At 37.4% G+C, this 21,278-nt stretch overlaps 1 protein-coding gene across 1 annotated transcript in view; it reads left to right on the top strand.

Annotated features, from left to right (window-relative positions):
* ADAM32 (ADAM metallopeptidase domain 32) overlaps nucleotides 1-21,278 on the top strand; it is a gene marked incomplete at its 5' end in the record, with an annotated part of 83,108 nt that overhangs the window by 45,228 nt on the left and 16,602 nt on the right. Inside the window, 4 exons of the mRNA XM_006164759.1 lie at nucleotides 2,318-2,492; nucleotides 12,059-12,151; nucleotides 13,749-13,947; nucleotides 21,067-21,172. Of these exons, the coding sequence (XP_006164821.1) occupies nucleotides 2,318-2,492; nucleotides 12,059-12,151; nucleotides 13,749-13,947; nucleotides 21,067-21,172 (573 nt within the window). The remainder of the gene's footprint in view (nucleotides 1-2,317; nucleotides 2,493-12,058; nucleotides 12,152-13,748; nucleotides 13,948-21,066; nucleotides 21,173-21,278) is intronic.

Below are 21,278 nucleotides of genomic sequence, written 5' to 3'. Positions count from 1 at the left end.
GATGGTATCCAGTACTTCTCGCATATTATTCTCAAATTTTTGTGCCATTTTCTCAGCCTTCATGGTGGATTTTTCTAGGCCAGCCATTTTCTCCTCTACATCTGAGATTCTATTTTCTGAATGATCTAGTCTGCTTTTAATGCTTTCCAGGGAGATTTTGACTTCTTGTATTATAGACTTCATCTCTAGCAGTTCGGTTTGAGTCTTTTGTAAAGTGTGTAATTCCACTTTTAGATCTTGCAGGAATTTCCTCATCTCTTGGAACTCGTCAATCTCTTTCTCCTTTCTCTTTAGTAGTTCATTATCTCTCTTCTCTTCCATCTCTGTTAGCTTTGACATTATGAATGATCTGAATTCCTTATCAGACATTTCCATGATTTTCACCGAACTGCTTGTGGATGAAGAAGAGTTACTCTTTTCCCTTGGAGGAGAGGTATTTTCTTGTTTTCCCATATTTCTTGTGATCCGGCAGTGATTTCTTGTCATCTGATGTATGGTGTGTTTCTTTCAAATTCTTAAAGTTCAGCCTGAATGTTCAGGAGCAAGCAGACAGAGGTGATCTAGAATCTCTTTGCCGTTCTGTTGTGATCGCTGGTGCAGCAGATTCAGTAGATATTGGGGAATATTTTAACCCTATTAGTATTTGGATGTTTAGCTACAGTGCTCTTAGATCCGTCTAAAAACACATTGAATGGATATTGGAGGGTGGAGAGACAAGAAAAAGGAAAATGAAAAAGAAAGAGAAAGAGAGAAACAACAACAAAAAGACAAAAAAAGACAAAAAAAATTTTTAAAAATGTAATTGCTGTTCTTTTAAAAAAAAAATCAGAAAATAGAAAACTGCGCGGTGCACATGTGGAACCTTCTTCTGAAGGCCCGGCCTCTTCTCTGCATTTTCTTTATCCCTTCATCCATCAAAGGAACTTGGGTTGATTCCATATGTGGGGTACTGTAAATTTATGCAGCATGATGAGCAAAGTTAATAATGATGTAGATACTTGAAAATTGTGAAGAGTAGATTTTAAGTGTACTTGCAACAAAAAATAAGTATATAAGGTAGTGGGGGTGGCAGGTGGTATGGTGGTTAAGCGCACTGGACCTCCCACATGGCTGACAACAGTTAAAATCCTGGACCTGTCGGCCTGCTTTCTCACTCCCCTGCCCCCCCTCTCTGTCTCTCTCTGTCCTTCTCTGGCCAAATTAAAATAAATGAAGTTAAAAAAATAAATATATAAGATAGTAAATATGTTGATTAGCTTAATTATTTCACAATGTATATGTATACTTATGTATGTGTGTATATATATATATATGTGTGTGTGTGTGTGTATATATATATATATATATATATGTCGAAACATCATGTTGTACCCCATAAATATATGAATTAAAAAAAATTTCCCAAACTATGTGCAAATACTCATCCTGTCAATTTACAGGCTGAGTTTCGAGGGTTTTAGCACACTTCGTGTAAAATGTTGGTGATCAGACCAATCTCCCTGGTTTGTGATGAGGACTAATTGAATGTAGAGAATATTTGGGTTATCACCTGCTCCATAAATATCAGCTTCCTCCTTGCCTTACAGATTGTGACGACACATTTCTCCAGACTTATTTTATGGAAATGTTATCTGAAACAATGTTTATTAGTGGTATATGGACATAATTATGTAAAAGTGTGTATTGATAGATACATAGTCTCTCTGAGAGCTTTGAGGAAGTTCAGAACTAAGTACAGTATAATCTATTGAATAAAAATTGGTTGTTCATTGGGTATTAGTTTTTAATTTAGAATAATGGTTGTTCAACTTTTTTGTCCATTTAAAAATTTTTTAAGTTTATTAACTTAAAGTGTATTAACTTAGTTTTTCCATGAGAGAGAATCGAGAGAGAGAGAGCGAGCAAGCGAGCAGACCCCCTTCGGGGTAGTCATGCTGTGGTCCCCCCTCCCCCCATTTCAGCGGGCTTGGTTTACCGGCCTGTGTGCCGGGGCCTGGCGTGTTCAGGGAGGCTCTCAGCTGCAGGACCTTTCCCACGTAGGCCACTTGCTTTAATGCCGGACTGCCGTGTGGCGCCTGGCTATTTTTAAGCCGGCTTATTTGGTTGTTGTTGCTGTAGAATTGTACTTAATTTTGCTTAAAAAAGGACAGGGAGTCCAGTAAATAAAGTCACATGACTACTAAGAATGATTTAGGTCTCTAAGCACTTACTATGAACATTTATTATTACATTTAACTTGTTTGAAATTAATTGATATAATGTAGTACTGTGTTTTCAGAAGTATACTGCCAACGACATTGTATAAATTCATCTTTAGGCAATCCAGTGGTGTGAAGACTTTTAGCAATTGCAGTGTGAGTGACTTTGAACGTTTCATTTCAAATACGGGTGCCAGCTGTCTGCGGAATAAGCCTCAAATGCAAATGAAAGCAGCAACCTGTGGCAACCACGTCGTGGAGGACCAAGAAACCTGCGACTGTGGTACTGAGGCTGTGAGTCCGATCCGCAGGAAATGGGCACCAATGCTGTTTTAGCTCAGCTCTCTCTCTCTCTCTCTTTTTTAATAAATGGTGTGTATTTCAAATGTGACTAAGTGCCATGCAGAATATTGATAATAAGTGAAATCAGGTTGAAATACATACAAGAAAATACAGTCTAGGTTTTATAGGTTGAAAAGATTTTTTTTTCAGGCATTTTAATTTACATTATTTAATCACACTTATCTTTACAGTGTACAACTTTGCTTTTTCCAGCATGAATACCATTCATATCAGTCAAGATAAAGACATTGCTATATACATTATCATCAGCAAATAGCTTTTCATTTTTTGGTCAATTAAATGTACTTTTTTTCCCTTCCCCATCCCCCTCCCTCACTCTATTACCCATCTCCATATCACGCCTACCCTTAAATTCTCTAGGATCTCCCATTGCCCTTTGCATGCTTTCCATTTCTGCTATAGTGCACAACAATTGGTATATAATGTGTGGAGAAATTGAAAGTCTGGCTTGCTTTGCTTAGCATTAAGTCTTCTATATTCATTCTTTTTTTTTTTTTTTTTTGCTATAGGGTCTGTGCCCTCGCCAGAAAGACAGAGAGAGACAGAGGGATAGAAAGCGAGAATGGAGAAATGGCCCTCCAGGGGGATGGCCATGCCGCAACCCCTTCTCCTCCATTCTCCTCTTGGGATCTTGGGCATGCATGCATCCCCGCCTGGCATGAGTATAAGCCACCGGATCTGGGACTTGAACCACGATCACCTACATGGGAGTCCAGCGACACAGCCATTACGCCAACTGCTGGTCCCTATATTCATTCTTTGTATCGAATGTCAGGGTCTTACTGTTTATATGGCTGAGTAGTATTCCATAGAGTTCCTATGTCCCTTTTTTTCAAGCTAGTCATCTAGTTTTGGACACTTGTGTTGATTCTATGTCCTCGCAACTGTAAATAATGCTGGGATAAACATGCGTGTGCAAGTGTTTTTCCGACTGAGGGTTTCTCTGTCTTTTGGGTAAATACCTAAGAGTGAATTACTGGGTCCTGTGGTAGCTCTGTTTGTAGTTTTCTGAGGAATCTCCATATCATGTTCGGAAGTGGTTGTACTAATATGCATCCCACTAACAGTGTAGGAGAGTTTCCTTTTCACCACAGCCTCATCAGCACTTATTATTATTTTAATTTTAGCCATTCTGACTGGGATTAAGTGGTATCTCATTGTGGTTTTGATTTGCATTTCCCTATGATAAGAGATGCTTAGCACATTTTCATATGTTTTTGGGCTGTTCACATACCTTTTTTGGAAAATTGTCTGTTCAGCTCATTTTCCCATCTTTTAATTGGATTGATTGTTTTTCTGTGCATAAGTTGCTTGAGTTCCCGGTATATTCTGGTGGTCAGTCCTCGGTCTGAGGCTGGTTTGTGGATATAGTCTTCCTGTCCGAGGGCTGTCTTCTTACTCTACTTATTGTTTCTTTTGGTGTGCAGAAGCTTCTCAGCCTAATATAGCCCCATTTTTCTACTTTTGGGACCATTGCTGGTACTTTGAGGTCTTTAGGAAGTCTTTCCCTCCTCTAAGGTCTCCAAGAGGTTTTGCTGTGTTTTCCACCAATATGTATATATATATATATATATTTGGAATTTTCTTTTTTTGCTATAGGGTGCATGTGCTCACCAGAAAGACAGAGAGAGACAGAGAGACAGAAAGTGAAAAATCACCCAGGGGGATGGCCACACTGCAATCCCTCCTCCCCCATTCTCTCAGTGTCTTGGGCACGCACGCACACATGCCTGGTGTGAGTTTAAGCCACTGGGTCCGGGACTCAAACCATGGTCGACTACATGGGAGTCCAATGACATAGCCATTACACCAACTGCAGGTCCTTCCACCAGTATTTTTATAGTTTGAGGTTTTATGTTTAGATCCTTAATCTATTTTGAGTTAATTTTTGTTAGTGGCGTGAGATGAGGATCCAGTTTCATTCTTCTGCAGGTGGATATCCAATTCTCCCTGCACCATTTGCTGAGGAGATTGTCTTTTTCCACTGGGTTGTTTGTGCCCTTTGTCAATGATCAGATGGCTATATGCTTTGAGGTTCATTTGGGGATTCTTAATTCTGTTTCATTGGTCTACCTGTCTGTTTTTGTGCTAATACCATGCTGTTTTAGTTATCACAGCTCGGTAATATGTTTTGAGGTCAGGAAGTGTGATGCCTTCTACTTTATTCTCCTTAGACAGTATTTCTTTGGTGATATGGAACCCTTTATGCTTCTAGACAAATTTTGTGATTGTTTTTTATATTTCTGCAAGGAATGTCTCTTGCAGTTTAATTGGGATTGCATTAAATTTTTAGGTTAATTTGAGTAGGATTGACATCTTGATTATATTAATTCTTTCAATCCAGGAACATGGGGTGATTTTTTCACTTTTTTATATCATTTTTAGTTTCTTTTTCTAATGTTTCATAGTTTTTCTCATAGAGAACTTTGACATCTTTGGTAAGGTTTGTTTCTCGATATCTTATTGGTTTCGTGGCTATTGTAAATGGCATTTATTTTTTCAGTTCAGTCTCAGTTTGTCCATTGTTGGTGCATAAAAATGGTATGGCTTTTTGTATTTCGATTTTGTATCCTGCCAGTTTACTATATTTGTTTATCATTTTCAGGAGTTTTTTCATGGATTCTTTTGGATTTTTCTCTATAGCATAATATCATCTTCAGATAAAAAGTTTACTTCTTTTCCTGTTTGGATGCCTTTTATTTGACTCTGTTGTCTAACTGTCTTGGCTCAAAATTCCAGTGCTATGTTAAAAAGGAGTGCAGAAAGTGGGCAGCCTTGTCTTGTTCCAGTTTTTAGTGGAAAAGCTTTCATCTCTTCCACATTCAGTGTGATTATTGCCTGTGCTTTGGGAGTCTTAAGAAGTCTTGCCTACTCCAGAGTTTTCCCAGTATTTTCCACCAGTAGTTCTAGAGCTTGATGTCTTAGGTTTAGATATCTGATTCACTTTGAGTTGATCTTTGTTACTGCTGAGTGATAAGGGCCTAGATCCATCTATTCAGGCTTTCTATGTGTACCTGATTCAGTTTTGGTAGAATAGATGTGTTCAGGAATTTGTTTACTTCATTCAGGTGGATACCCAGTTTTTCCAGCACCATTTGCTAAAGAGATTTTCCTTTTCCCACTGGATTGACTGGTGCCCTTTAAGAAAAATTAATTGGCTGTATGTTTTGGGGTTTATTTCTGGGGTCTCTATTCTGTTCCATTGGTCAACGTGTCTGTTTCTGTGCCGATACCATGCTGTTTTGATTATCACAGCTTTGTAATATATTTGGGGTCTGGGAGTGAGATATCTACTACTCAACTTTTCTTGCACAGGGTTTCTTTGGCAATATGGGCTTCTTTATGATTCCAGACAAATTCTATAATTGTCTTTTCTAGATCTGTGAAGAATCTCTCTGGTAATTTGAGTGAGGTTGCATTAAATATGTAAATTATTTGGAGTAGAATTGCCATTTTGATTACATTCTTCCAATCCAAGAACATGGGATGTCCTTTCACTTTCATATAATTTTTCAATTTCCTTTTTAGATACTCATAATTTTCCTTGTAGAGGTCCTTGACTTCTTTGGTTAGATTTATTCCTATGTATCTTATACTTTTTGTGGTTATGGTAAATGCGATTACTTTCTTCAGTTCTACCTCAGTCTGCTTATTGTTCATATATAGAAATGCTATAGATTTTTGTATGTTGATTTTGTATCCTACCACTTGACTGTATTTGTTTATTACTTCCAGAAGTTCTTTTTGTGGATCTTTGGGTCTTCTGTGTATAACATCATGCCATCTGCCAATAGAGATAATTTCACCTCTTATTTCCCTATTTGAATGCCTGTTATTTTATCTTATGATTGTATTGGCTTGGACTTCCAGCACTATATTGAAAAGGAGTGGATAAAGTGGGCAGCCTTGTCTTGTATCAGTTTTTAATGGAAAAGCTTTCAGTTTTCTCCCCATTCAGTATGATGTTAGCTGTGGGTTTTTCATAGATGGTTTTGTATTAGAGATTGTATAGATTGTATTGAGAAATGTGCCTTTTAGCCAATTTTGTTGAGTCTTAATCATGAAGGAATGTTGTATTTTATCAAATGCTTTTTCTACATCCATTGATGTGATCATATGATTTTTATCTTTCTGTCTATTAATACAGTGTATTACTTTATTGTTTTGTCTATGTTGAACCGTCTTTGCATCCCTGGAGTAAAGCCTACCTGGTCTTGATGTATAATCTTTTTTTATATGTTGTTGGTTACAATTTGCTAGTATCTTGCTGAAAATTTTTGCATCTATATTCATCAGAGATATTGGTCTATAGTTTTCCTTTTCTGTCATGTCCTTACCTATTTTTGAAATGAGGGTAATGGAGGCTTCATAAAACGAATGTGGGAAGGTTCCTTCCTTTTGGATCTTTAGAAATAGTTTGGGTAAAATGGGAGTTAACTCTAAAGGTTTTGTAGAACTCAGAAGTGAAGCCATCAGGACATGACATGGGCTTTTCTTTGTTGGGAGGTTATTTATTACTGATGCAATGTCATTGCTTATTCTGCATCTGTTCAGGCTTTCTATGTGTTCCTGATTCAGTTTTGGTAGAATAGATGTGTTCAGGAATTTGTTTACTTCATTCAGGTTTTCTTCTTTGTTGGCATATAGACTCATAGTATTCACTAATGATGTTTTATGTTGTGTTATTTCTGTGGTAATATTGCGTGTTTCATTGCAAATTTGATTTATCTGGTTCACTTCTTAATTAGTCTAGCTAATGGTGTGTCAATTTTGTTTATCTTTTCAAAGAACCAACTTTTGGTTTCTTTTTTCTATGTAGTTCATTTATTTTTGCACAAATCTTTATTATTTCCTTTCTACTGGCATGTTTTGGACGTTTTTGTTGTTGTTTTTCCAATTCCCTGAGACATGATGTTAGGTTGTCTATTTGCTACCTTTCCATCTTTTTCTCATGTGCAGTAATTGCCATGAACTTCTCTCTTATGACTACTTTTGCGGTATCCCAACGATTATGGAAACTCGTGTACTCATTATCATTGGTTTCAATTAATCTTTTGGTTTCAGTCTTAATTTTTTCAGTAGTTGTGAAGTCATTCAGGAGTAGATTGTTTAGTTTCCATTTGTGTGTGTGTGTGTGTGTGTGTGTGTGTGTGTGTGTGTGTTTGAGAGGTTTTGCTATAGAGCGCATGCACTCGCCAGAAAGACAGAGAGAGACAGAGAGATAGAAAGTGAGAAATCACCCCCCCCAGGGGGGATGACCACGCTGCAATCCCTTCTCCTCCATTCTTCTCTTGGGGTCTTGGGCACGCATGTACACGCGCCGGGCATGAGTTTAAGCCACCTACCTCATCTAGGACTCGAACTGCGGTCAGCTGCATGGGAGTTCAGCCACATAGCCATTACTCTAACTGCTGGTCCCATTTGTTTGTGTTTTTATGAGTATTTTTTTCTGAAAGTAAAACGAAGTTTAATTCCTTCACAGTCCGAGAAGATGCTGGATATAGTTTCTATGCCTTTGAATCTGTAAAGGCTTGTTTTGAGCCCTATCATGTGGTTAGTCTTTGAAAAGGTTCTATGTAGGGGGAAGAAAATGTATATTTTGTGGTTCTTGGGTGGAAGGTTCTGTAGATGTCTATCAAGTCCATTAGATTTATGGTGTCATTTAGATCTTGTATCTCTTCTTATTTTTTGTCTAGATGATCTGTCCAAAGGAGATAGTGGGGTTGTTGAGATCCCCAACAATTACTGTGTTGTTATCTCTCCTTTTAGATCTAACAGCCTTTCCTTCATGTATTTGCATGCTCCTCAGTTGGGTGCATAGATATTTATAATCATTATATTTTCTTGATGAATTAGCCCTTTTTCTACTATATAATGCCCTACTTTTCTTACAGTTTTTGTCTTAAAGCTTATTTTGTTTGAAATCAGTATCGTAATTCTTGCCCTTCTTTGGTTTCTGTTTGCATGGAATACCTTTTTCTAGCCCTTCACTTTTAATCTATGTTTGTCTTTATCCATGCATTATCCATAGGCAGTACAATAGAATTCATGAGAATGTCAGATAAACAATTCAGAATATTCGTAGTGATGAAACAATGAATGCAAGAAAAAAAGTGTGTTTCTTCTAGAAAAGAGCTAGAGGGTATCTGATTTTTATCCATTCAGCCAGTCAGTGTCTCTTGATTGGAAAGTTTAGACCATTAACATTTAACATTTTTATTGATACTTCTGAACTTGTCTCTACCATTATGTTAGCCATTTTCTTGGTTACTTTTTTTTTCTCTTATTTCTTTCTGTCTCTCTTTAGTTTTCCTGGTATTGTACTCTCTTCAGTACTTCTTGAAGAACTGGTCTGATGTTGGTAAATTTTTTTAGTCTTCGTTTATCTGAGAATGTTTTTATCTTTTCTTCTCACTTAAAAGATAATCTTGCTAATATAGTAATCTTGGTTGAAATTGTTTTTCTTGTAACACTTTGACTGTATCTTCCCATTCTTTTCTTGCTTGCATTGTTTCCACCAAGAGGTAGGTACCATGTTAGCTTGCTGGTATAACCTTTGTAAACAACTTGATGTTTCTTTCTTGCCATTTTTAGAATCTTATCTTTTTCTGGAATAACCTTTGTAAACAACTTGATTTTTCTTTCTTGACATTTTTAGAATCTTATCTTTATCTGCGATTGTGGCCAATCTGGCTATGATATGCCATGGAGAGGATCTTCTTGGGTTGATTCTATTTGAGTCCTATGTTTTTATTGGGTCTGGATGTTTGAATGCTTCTCTAGGTTTGAAAATTTTTCTTCCAGGATTCCGTGAAATAGAATATTAATACCCTTATTAGTTTCTTCACCTTCTGGGATATGAATCATTTGGATGCTTGGGCATTTAATGGTATCTAGTATTTCCCATATATTATCCTCATTTTTTAAAATTATTTTTTCATTCTTTTTGGTGATTTATTTTTCTAGGTCAGAGGTTTTGTCTTCTACATCCAAGATTTGATCCTCTACATAATCTATTATGCTTTTTTTGTTTTTTTGAGAGGTTTTTGCTATAGGGTGCATGTGCTCGCCAGAAAGACAGAGAGAGACAGAGACAGAAAATGAGAAATCACCCCCTGGGGGGATGGCCACACCACAATCCCTTCTCCTCTTGGGATCTTGGGCACACATGCACACGCACCCGGCATGAGTTTAAGCCACTCGGTCTGGGACTTGAACCATGGTCAACTACATGGGAGTCTAATGACATAGCCGTTACACCAACTGCTGTTCCCCTAATATGCTTTTAATACTTTCAAGGGAGGTTTTGATTTCCTGTATTATAGTCTTCATCTCTAACAGTTCCATTAGATTATTTTTTATGGTGTCTAGTTTTTCTTTGAAATCGTGGAAAGACTTCTGCATCTCCTGGGGCTCATTGTCTCTTTTTTCTTGCATTCATTGTTTCATCACAACGAATATTCTAAATTGTTTATCTGACATTCTCATGAATTCTATGTACTGACTGTGGATAATGAGGTGTTGTTTGTTTCCCTTGAGCGAGAGATTTTTCTCTTAGTTTCTCATATTTCTTGTTCTTCTCTGATGGTTCTGGTCATCTGATGAATTATATGTTTCTTCCTAATTTCCTGGAGTTAATTCTGTAATGTCAGGGGGAAAGATGCATTCCACTTTTCTGATGTGTTCTTTGAAGAGGGCCTCATGTTTCCATCAGAGAATGGTGAATGTAACCAGCTTGAAGTGCTTGGACCAGGTGTACCTGAGACTAAGCTGGAAGATGTAGCTAGTGGGAGAAATATAATTTGCATGAAGCACTATGCATGTTGCGTAGACCAGAACAATATGAAGTCTCAAAGGGCACCAGGTACTCCAAAAGTCACTGGTGAGAATAGGTGAGCTGTGGTCTCTCTGGAGTTCTGTGTCCCTGCAGCTCACCCTACAACCTGTCCCGTTCTCTATGTGGATGTTCAAATGCCATAGAGGGAGGGGAACAGGAAGAGTGGGACTCTCCAGATCCCAGTTAACACACCTGAGAGTTTAAAGGCACGTGGGAGGAGATGAGTCACAGTCTCTCTGCAGCTCTCTCTCTGTGCAGCTCACCCCGCAACTTGGTCTGTTCTCTGTGGAGTGGATTTTCCCCCAGGTGTGTTTTTAAATGGCAGCTAGATACTGCAACTGTTATGTGGAATGTCTTATTTCTTTTTTTCTCCTTTAAAGGGTATTAGAATATATTATGGTCACTTTTAAATTGCTTGTCAGGGCCAGCAGGTGGCATGGTGATTGGACCCTGGACTTCCACATGGCCAACCATGGTTTGAGTCCCAGACCTGGCAACTTGCTTTATCATTTTCTCTCTCTCTGTCTGTCTCTGATGAACACATGTGCCTTATAGCAAATTTAAAATAATAATAATAAATTAATTTTAAAAATTTAATAACAATTTTAAAAAAACAACATAATGTCTACTTCTTATTTAAAAATAAATAAATTTCTTGTTAAGTAACTTGATCTCTTTGAAACTTATCTTTAAGCTTGCCAAATGTAGTTTAGAATAACTTTCTCCCTGAAGTTAGTCAACCTTATATGAGATCTTTCTGAGTTTCTACTCAATACCCTTGCTGTTCAATGAAGACTTTGGACTGTAACTTAGTCAGAATCCTTATATCTTCTACCGAGTGCTGGTGATTTTTTGGCTTTCCATGTCCTGAAAGAATTTTGTTTCCTTAGTAGTTTTTCTTTGTTATGCAAACATAGCTCAGTTAAAGGCTCACAATGATGGATGACCACTGCAGAAATCTGGGGCTCTTTCTTTAGGCTACCCACTTTTCAACAATTATCTGCCCCATGGGACCAGCAGTTAGCGTAATGGCTGTCGCTGGACTCCCATGTAGTCGACCGCGGTTCGAGTCGCGGACCCAGTGGCTTAAACTCACGCTGGATGTGTGTGCCTGCATGCCCAAGATCCCAAGAGGAGAATGGAGGAGAAGGGATTGCGGTGTGGCCATCCCCCCTGGGGATGTCTGTCTGGGGAGCCCTATAGCAAAAAAAAACCCACACACACACACAAAACAAACAAACAAAAACAACAACAAAAAAACACCTCTCCAAAAAACAAAACAAAACAAAATAAAAACAATGATCTGCTCCACTAATTGAGCAACTGCCATTTTTGTCTTTACAAGTAACTGGGATAGATCATTGTGCCCTGCTTGAAGTATTTCCAGATAAGTTGGTGAATTAGGGCTTACCTTATTTCTCTTCTCTGAAGGATCTGTCTAAATTGCCTGTTACCTAATTTCTGAAAAAAGTTGCTTCGTGCTTTCCCCCCAGTTTTTTAGTTGGATAGGACGGTAAGTGAGGTACCAGTTACTCTGTTATGACTTGAAATAAGGGCCCTACATTAGTGTTTTTAAATTCAGTCCAGCAAATATAACTCCTACCAAACTTTGTATTATTGTTCTTTATGTATTTCACTTGTACATGTCCCTCCTTCCTAGGAATGTGGACCAAACAGCTGTTGTAACTTCCAGACGTGTACACTGAAGACTGGGGTCCAGTGCAGTGAGGGGCTGTGCTGCAAGGACTGCCAGGTAAGATCTGAGTTTATTAACCCATCCCAAATATGAAAATGGATTATGCATAGGATACTTGACAACAATTAGACCTATAGTTGTTAGTAAAAATAAATGGCTTTTCCAATAAAGGAAAAGATCATTCAGAATCAGTTTCTGATTTTGTGAACTTTCATTACCCTCTTCTAATGCTGATATTTTCCCTAACTTTAAAACCTGGATTGAGAGCTATTATAGAATTTTTCAGTACAGAAGATTTCCATCAAAAGAGACCATTATTCATTCACTCTATCTAATATTTATATTTTTCTAAATAAAAATGTTGTTACTGGTTGTAGTAAGGATCTCTACATAAGTAGTTGAAAGATACAGCAGTTTTCCGTAAATATAAACAAAATAAAACATCACAACTAACATTTTCCAAATGATACATGTAGCACAAAATTTCAACTATGAACTTGTTTAAAGTTTATTTGACTGAAATATCACATTTTAGCTTATATGGTAAAGATGTCAAGTCCTGTTCCCTGTTTCATTTTCAGTTCTTCCAACAGATTTCTCCAATGAGAATACTTCTGTGAATTATCTACCATAAGTTCTATCTTCTTGATTATCTTTGACTGACGTAGTTCTATGTTTTCTTTCTAGAATCTTACTGTGTGGTTATATTCTTACCTCTGTAATTATTTTATTGTTAACGGAAAAGTTAAGATGTTTGAGACATGTGTCCATTTAAGATTATGTATATAAATTTGCAGAGTCTACATCTGGAAGAGTTCATTAACCGTAAGATAATTGAGACGATAGATTATACTTAAGTTTATTAACTTCCAAAGACTCTTGTAGTTGAATAGCTTCTTCTTCTTCCTTTTTTAAAAAAATTTTTAAAGGTTTTTACTATAGGATTCATGAGCTCACCAGAGACAGAGAGAGGGAAAGTGAGAACTCACCCCTCAGGGGGATGGCCACACCACAATCTCTTCTCCTCCTTGGGATTTTGGGCATGCATGCCAGGTGTGATTTTCAAGCCACTAGGTCTGAGGCTCGAATCCTAGCATCTCAACTACCACACCACCTGTTGGCCCCTAAGCAGCTTCTTTAATCACTTGTCTGTTTTCCTCTGATCATTCTCAATTATTTCTGTTTCACATTTGTCATAGAATTTGAACATATTTGATACATACAAATTATGGCTTATATATTTTATTTGGAAATGGACTAAATTACAATATTTTCACACAGATGAAATAATTTTCCTGGAGTAAAAGTGATAATAATTTTCCTACTTTGTACTAAAACTACAGATAAAGCTTTGGCTCAGCATATCAGATCTGAGTTAACACATTTTTGTGTATGTATGTCTTATCTCATCTTAGTTGCTAATATTCAACTTATTTTGTGATGTGATTAACATAATTATTTATTGGGTCATCAGAAAAGTCATGACTTAGTTTTCTATGCAAAAATACATCATGACTTTTCAATGACCCAGGATATAAAAAGGTATTAGCAGACATTAATGTATGAATAGATCAAAAGTACAAATGGTTTTGAAAAAAATGTTAAACAATGATCTTATACGTAATGCTTAATTTCATATTCTACTTTCTATTAGTATGCAAGTGCAAACACTGAATGTAGGCCCAAAGCACATCCCGAATGTGATATCGCTGAGGTTTGTAATGGAAGCTCAGCAGAATGTCCTCCAGATGTAACTATAATCAACGGACGCACCTGCCAAAATGACAAGTATTTTTGTTATGATGGAGACTGCCACGATCTTGATAGGCGTTGTGAAAGCATTTATGGAAAAGGTAATGTCTTTGTTATTTCCTTCTCTCTTTTTTTAAGAGGTTTTTGCTATAGGGTGTGTGCGCTCGCCAGAAAGAAACAGAGAGATAGAAAGTGAGAAATTACCCCTCGGGTGGGATGGCCACTCCACAATCCCTTCTCCTTTCTCCTCTCAGGATCTTGGGCACGCATACACATGTGCCATATGTGAGTTTACCCCACTGGGTCCAGGACGCGAACTGCAGTCAACTACATGGGAGTCCAGCGACATAGCCATTACGCCATCTGCTGGTCCTATGTCTTTGTTATTTCTAAAGTGTTCTCCCTTGGTATTTTATTAACATTACCAAAACAATGGGAAGAATTATGTATGTTTATATATATTTTTTCTGTTTAATATCTAGCTTAAAATGTTTTCATCTCTATTGAAATAAATTGACAAAAAAAAGACATATTTTTAGGTGCATGTCTTGATGTATGTACACATTGTGAAATATTTACCACGGTCAAGCTAACTAACATATCTATCATCTCACATAGTTATCATTTTCCTTTTTTTAAAAAAAAAATCTTGAGACATTCCCTCTTAGCAAATTTTAAGCATATAATTCTTAAAATATACATACTTATATACATATTATACATATAATATAAAATCACAATTATTATACTTATATTTTAATATGTAATTATATGGTATATAATATTATCACTATTATTACATTGTTGTTCGTTAGATCTCTTGAACTTACTCATTTTGTATAACTGAAACTTTGTACCCCTTGACCAACACCTCTCCAGTTTCCCAGTCACATTCTGCTATGAGCTATGGATCCTGGCTCTGCAGACCTTCCTAGAGTGCCTGCACCTTTGGTGTTTGAACCACAGTCACAGAGAACTAACCTATCTCCTGGCTCCTGGGGTTGCGGTAGCTCCTTGCACATCTGTGTCCCAGACCTTGGATCCATGCCTGCACTGGATGTCTTTATACCTCAGACTCAGAGATACTATGGGCTAGTTTGCACCCTTGACCTGAGACATGACTATGGCTCCATGCAAACCTATGTTTCAGGTACTGGCTGTGTCATGGTCATTCCAAAAATACACCTCATGTTCATTACCAAAGAGAAAGTGGGTGCACTTGTGCCTCAGGCACCACTGCTGTGGATGCCATAGCCTTGGTCTCTCCGTGTGTGCCTGTGCTTCACATCCTGGCTCAGTGGGTTCTCCATAGGAACTATGCATCAGACCTGGTACAAGGGATCCAGACCTGGGTACACAAGGGATCCCCTACGGCCATGTCTGCTTCTGGTGGGAGAAAAAAAAGAATCTGAGACCTTACTAATATCCTCTGATACTGAAAATTTCAATAGTTTTCATTGCCTCTGTGGACACCACAGCCTGAATTCCCGAGGATCCGTGAAGTCTGCTAATGTCAACATCATCTGACTGAACTTCATGGAGACTGCAATACTGTGTCCTCTCTGAGACAGAACTACCTAATCCTCCTCAGTCAGTGTCCTCGTACCCACCTTCTAGGAAGGTTGTTCCCCAGTAAAAAATTTCTAGCCCTGGGAAAGGTGACTGTTCCATTAAGTGTGCAGGTATCGTGGCCATGTCATAAAAAGCATGAAAAGCCAAGTGAAACATATCACCAGTGAATAACTCAATAATGTCCTAATAAATGACTTATAGAAATGGATATATTCAACTTGCGTGACAAAGGATTAAAAATAATTGTCCTAAGGATACTAGGTGGACTTTAAGTGAACACAGAGGAACAATGAACAAAATCAGGAAAACAGTAAATGAGCAAACTGAGAAGCTTTATAGGTAAAAACAATAACAGAAGAACCAAACAGAAATGTTTGAATTGAAGAGTGCAATGAAAAATGAAAAATGAAAAATGCAGTAGGGAATTAAATAGCAGAATTTATAAGCAAAGGAAATCTCTGTTAGCTCAAAGACAGGTTATTTGAAAGTCTGTGATCAGAAGATGAAAAAGATGGGACCAGCAGTTAGCATAATGGCTATGTCACTGGACTCCCATGTAGTTGACTGTGGTTCGCGTCCCAGACCCGGCGGCTTAAACTCATGCCAGGCTTGCGTGTGTGCATGTGTGCCCAAGATCCCGAGAGGAGAATGGAAGAGAAGGGATTGCGGTGTGGCCATACCCCCTGGGGGGTGATTTCTCGCTTTCTGTCTCTCTGTCTCTCTCTGTCTTTCTGGCAAGTGCATGCACCCTATAGCAAAAACCTCTCCAAAAAAAAAAAAAGTAATTAAAATGTATAATGGAAACCTACAAGACTCAAAACACAGCATGAAGATAGAAGACAGCATAAACATTCTTAAGAGTTAGGAAAAGAGAGAACAGGTAGGAAGGTACAAGGATTTAGATCCTTGATCCACCTTGACTTGATTTTTGTCAAAGGTGAGAGGCCGGGGTTCAGATTCATCTTTCTACAGGTGGAAATCCAGTTGTTCCAGCACCATTTGCTGAAGAGGTTTTCCTTTCCCACTGTATTAACTGGTACCCCTTGTCAAAAATCAGTTGACTGTATGTTTGAGAATTTATTGCTGGGGACTCTATTCTGTTCCATTAGTTTACATGTCTGTTTCTGTGCCAGTACCATGCTCTACTCTTCTTGTGCAGAATTGCTTTGGCAATATGGGGTCTTTTATGATTCCAGACAAATTTTATGACTGTCTTTTCTAAGAAGTTTTTTTGCATGGCAAAAGACACAGTAATTAGTGTGACTTGACAGCCCTCAGAACGGGAAAATATTTTTGTAAACTTTGTGTCGGATAAGGGACCGATAACCAGAATACACGAGGAACTCAAGCAGCTGTTTGGAAAAAAGATGATCAGCCCTATTAAAAGATGGGAGAATGAGTTGAAAAAAACACTCTCTAAAGATGACATATGAATAGCCAAAAGACATATGAAAAAATGCTCCACATCCCTCATCGTAAGGGAAATGCAGATCAAAACAACGAGATACCACCTAACCCCAGTCAGAATGACTAAGATTAAAAAAAAAAAGATAAGTACTGGTGGGGGTGTGGTGAAAGGGGAACCCTCTTACACTGCTGGTGGGAATGAAAATTGGTCCAACCACTGTGGAGAACAATTTGGAGATTTCTCAAAAAATCTATAAATAGAACTACCATATGATCCAGCAATCCCACTCCTTGGTATCTACCCAAAAGACAAAAGAATTCTGAATGGAAAAGTGCTTGCACATCAATGTTTGTTGCGGCACTATGCACAATTGCTAAGACATGGAACCCCCAAATGCCCATGAACAGATGAATGGGTAGAAAAACTGTGGCACATATACTCTATGGAATACTATTAAGCCATAAAAAACAACAAAACCCTGGCTTTTGACAGAAAGTAGAAGAATATGGGAGATTTACTGCAGAGTGAAGCAAGCCAGGCTATGAAGGAGAGAGACTGTATGTCCCAACTTAATATATACCGAGTGTCCGCACTCTATGACTGAAACTAATTGACTAAAGGATATAGAAACACAATAAATAGATGTAAATACCAGATATAGTGTGTGGAAGAGTAGGGTCTGAGGAAGGACATTTAGAAGAAAAATAGAGAGGCAAAGCATTAATGGGACAAAGAAATGTGGTATTATCTGTTAAAGATATTTTATAGTTTTATCAACTGGAGTAGGTAGCAATGTTCACCTGTTGAAATATTCACTTTGTAAGCTAAATAATGTGATTGAATGTATAAAAGAAAATTAAATTAAAAATGTAAAAAGAAAAAGAAATAATAGTTGGATCAGAATATAGGAGGTTTGGAGACAGGCTGACCTATTTGAGCAGTATAGGGATTTTTTTTAAAAAAACAAGCTAAAACCCAGTAAATTCTAAAACTAAAATAATAATAAACTTTAAAAAATAACTGTCATAAAGCCCCTAAAAAAGAATAGTTGAAGACTTTTCAAATTTGTGGAAAAGAAAATATCTTGGTACAGGAAGCTAAGAGTTTTTTATGGTATCAAATCCAAATAAGACAACAAACAATAAAGAATGAATTTTGAAAGAAGCAGGAGGGAAAAAAATTATTCTATACATGTGAATATACATAATGCTATCAGAGGATTTCTCAGCACTTTGTGGGCAAGCAAACAGACATCCAGAGAATTCATTACCACTAGACCTGTCTTACAAGAAATGCTAAAGAGAATTCTTTAGGCTGAAGCAAAATATTAATTCTAACAAAAACATCTAAAATGATCAAATACATGGATCAAAGTAAGTAAAGAGTCAAATTTAGAATATAAGATACAGAAGTTGTGATGTGAAAATCACTTATGCCTATAGTATGAATGTTAAGTATGAATATTAAAAACCTCTTAAAATAATCACAGCTGCAATAATCTGTTAAGGTCTATATACAATATAAAAAGATATAAATTTTAATATCAGAAACAAAATGTGGGATCCAGCAGATAGAGTGGTGGTTATGTGGCTGGACTCTCACATGGCCAACTGCAGTTTGAGTCCTGAACGAGGTGGCTTGAAAATCATAGCAAATGCATGTGCGTGCATGCCCAAAATCTCAGAGGAGAATGGAGGAGAAGGGATTGTGGCGTGGTCATCTCCCCTGGGGGAAGGGGGGGGCGATTTCTCACTTTCCCTCTCACTGTCTCTGTCTCTCTCTCTCTGGTGAGTGCATGCACCCTATGGCAAGAACTTCTAAAAAATGTGACAGAATAAGTAAAGGTAGTTTTCAAAATGCAATTTAAGTTGTTATCAGCTGCAAATAGGCTGTTATTACTACAAGGTGTTTTCCGTAACCTCATGGTAATCATAAAGCAGTATATATATAGGAGATACACAGAAAATAAAGGAATCAAAGTATAATAGTACAGAAAATCAGCAGTCTACAAGGAAGACAGCAGGAGGAAGAAAGGAACAAATGACTTACAAAATAAGCAGTAACCAGTGAATGCAATAGCAGTCGTAAATCTTTATCTATCAATAATTACCACAAATATAAATGGATTACATTTTTCATTTAAAAGACACAGGGTGGCTGAATGAATTAAAAAAGCAATAAGAGCTAGTTATAAAGAGACCTAATGCGACTTTAATTGCCCACATAGACTGAAAATGAAAGGGTAGAAAAAATAATGTTTTATTATATAATGATAAAGAGGCCAAGTCTTAAAGAGGATAGAAAAATTGTAAATACATAGGTACTTAACAGCAGACCACCTGAATATATAGAAAAATACTAAAAAATAAAGAGCTCATAAGTTTAAGTGCTGTAGGTTCGTTAATGAAATTAGGCTATATGAAGACCATTACTTTAAGCAGAATTCATTTGATTACATTGTGACAAACATATAATATTTTTTACATTATTATTCCAAACCTAACTAATTTTTCCAGTTCAGATTTTCTCCGGATAATCTCATGTTTAGTGAACCCTGCATTGGCATCTCAGATTCACTACTAAAGTGGTACATTGTGAACACTCAGAATTAACATTGCTTCTCCTCACAGAATCTGACAGTCTCCTTTGATGAACCAATGTCTAAATATGGTGGAAAGACAGGATTATGGGAAGGTAAAGAGTTTAAAAAGGATACTGGAAAGAAAAATACATAATTCATGGGAGGAAGAGGTGAACAGGAAAAAAAACAAAAAACAAAAACCCTCTTGATCTTAAAACAGAATGCAGAATGATTAGATGGGAATTAGCAGTGACTAAATGTTTTTAAATTCGCATAACAATCCATTGAAGGAGATATTATTGCCTACATTTCTTGAAGAGGTAGTTAGGCTTCTAGAGGTTCATGTTATAGATGGTCACTGTGCTAGGGAAATATACACCTTAGATAATTCCCTCCCTTCGAGTTGGGGTGGAACCAGTGAATATATGATTTAATAATACTTCTGTGATTAGGTTATAAAGATGAAGCAATTTTAAAGATGTAATTGAGGCCAATATTCAGTAAGTTTTGAGTTAATAGAAAGGAAGACCACCCTGAGTGGATCTGAACTAATCATGTGAGCCCTTAAAATATGAGAGAAGTCAGGGACCAGCAGTTAGCGCAATGGCTATGTTGCTGGACTCCCACGTAGTTGACAGCGGTTCGAGTCCCGGACCTGGTGGCTTGAACTCACACCGGGCGCATATGTGTGCGTGCCCAAGATCCTGAGAGGAGAATGGAGGAGAAGGGATTGCAGCGTGGCCATCCCCCCTGGGGGGTGATTTCTCATTTTCTATCTCTCTGTCTCTCTCTGTCTGTCTGGTGAGTGCATGCGCCCTATAGCAGAAACCAATCAAAAAAAAAATATGAGAGAAGTCAGAACGATTTTCTTGTTGGTTTGAAGCATGTAATATGCTGTGTTTTGAAAGGGCCTTATGACAAGGATCTTAGGGAAATTCCTAAGAGCCAAAAACAAACCCTGGAAGTCAGCCAGAAAATGGAATTGCTGGAAGTCAGCCTGTAATTGGAACAAAATGGGATTCTGCTAACAGCCAGTTGAGTTCTAGTGAGGACCGGCCTCAGATGACAGTGCAGCTCCAGCTTCGATTTCAGCCTACTGAGACCCTCAGCAGAGACCCCGGGTGTGCCTTGCTGTACTTCTGACCTACAAAAACGGTGAAATAATAAATGGATATTATTTTAAGCAGCCATGTTTTTGGTAGTTCTTAATTCAGAAACGAAAAATGACAACGACCATGTGTCAGTGAAGGGAAACGATGGTAAATATATAGAGGTTAGTAATTTTGATCTTTTTAGATTAGACTACCTGAAAATGCAAACGTTTTTTATCATCAAAGAAATGTCGTTGGTTTCCTTGTATACCTGGCTTTTTGTGAGTCCCCGCTCAGAATGTAGGAGCACAAGTACATGCAGTTTTCTTGTATGATCTCTCTACTGCTTTCTTTATGGAGCCCCTCTTAGTTTGCATCTCTGTAACTCTACCCTCCTTCTATCTTTTGTCTTATCTGAGTGAGAATAAATGAAGAGGAGTAAGAACCATGAGTATGGTTATTAGATAACAATGGAGAAAGGCAAAGGAAACATGTAATATATGAGGAAATGGAGGAAGGTGAAAAATAAATATATGTTTTAATACGAATATATTTCTATCTTTGATAGGTTCAAAAAATGCTCCATTTGCCTGCTATGAAGAAATACAAAGTCAAACAGACAGGTTTGGGAACTGCAGGGATAAAAATAACAGAAAAGTATTCTGTGGATGGAGGTATGATATAAAAATATGAATGACACCTTGGTTCTAAGATACTTACACTTTTTACCTTTTGCTTTCTCATTCATGCCAGTGGTTTCAAGCGTCGTAGTTGAATGGG

Source organism: Tupaia chinensis, unplaced genomic scaffold (genome assembly GCF_000334495.1).
Source record: "Tupaia chinensis unplaced genomic scaffold, TupChi_1.0 Scaffold143705_1, whole genome shotgun sequence".
In the NCBI taxonomy this organism is placed as follows: Eukaryota; Metazoa; Chordata; class Mammalia; order Scandentia; family Tupaiidae; genus Tupaia; species Tupaia belangeri.
This window is presented reverse-complemented; position numbering and strand designations above follow the sequence as displayed.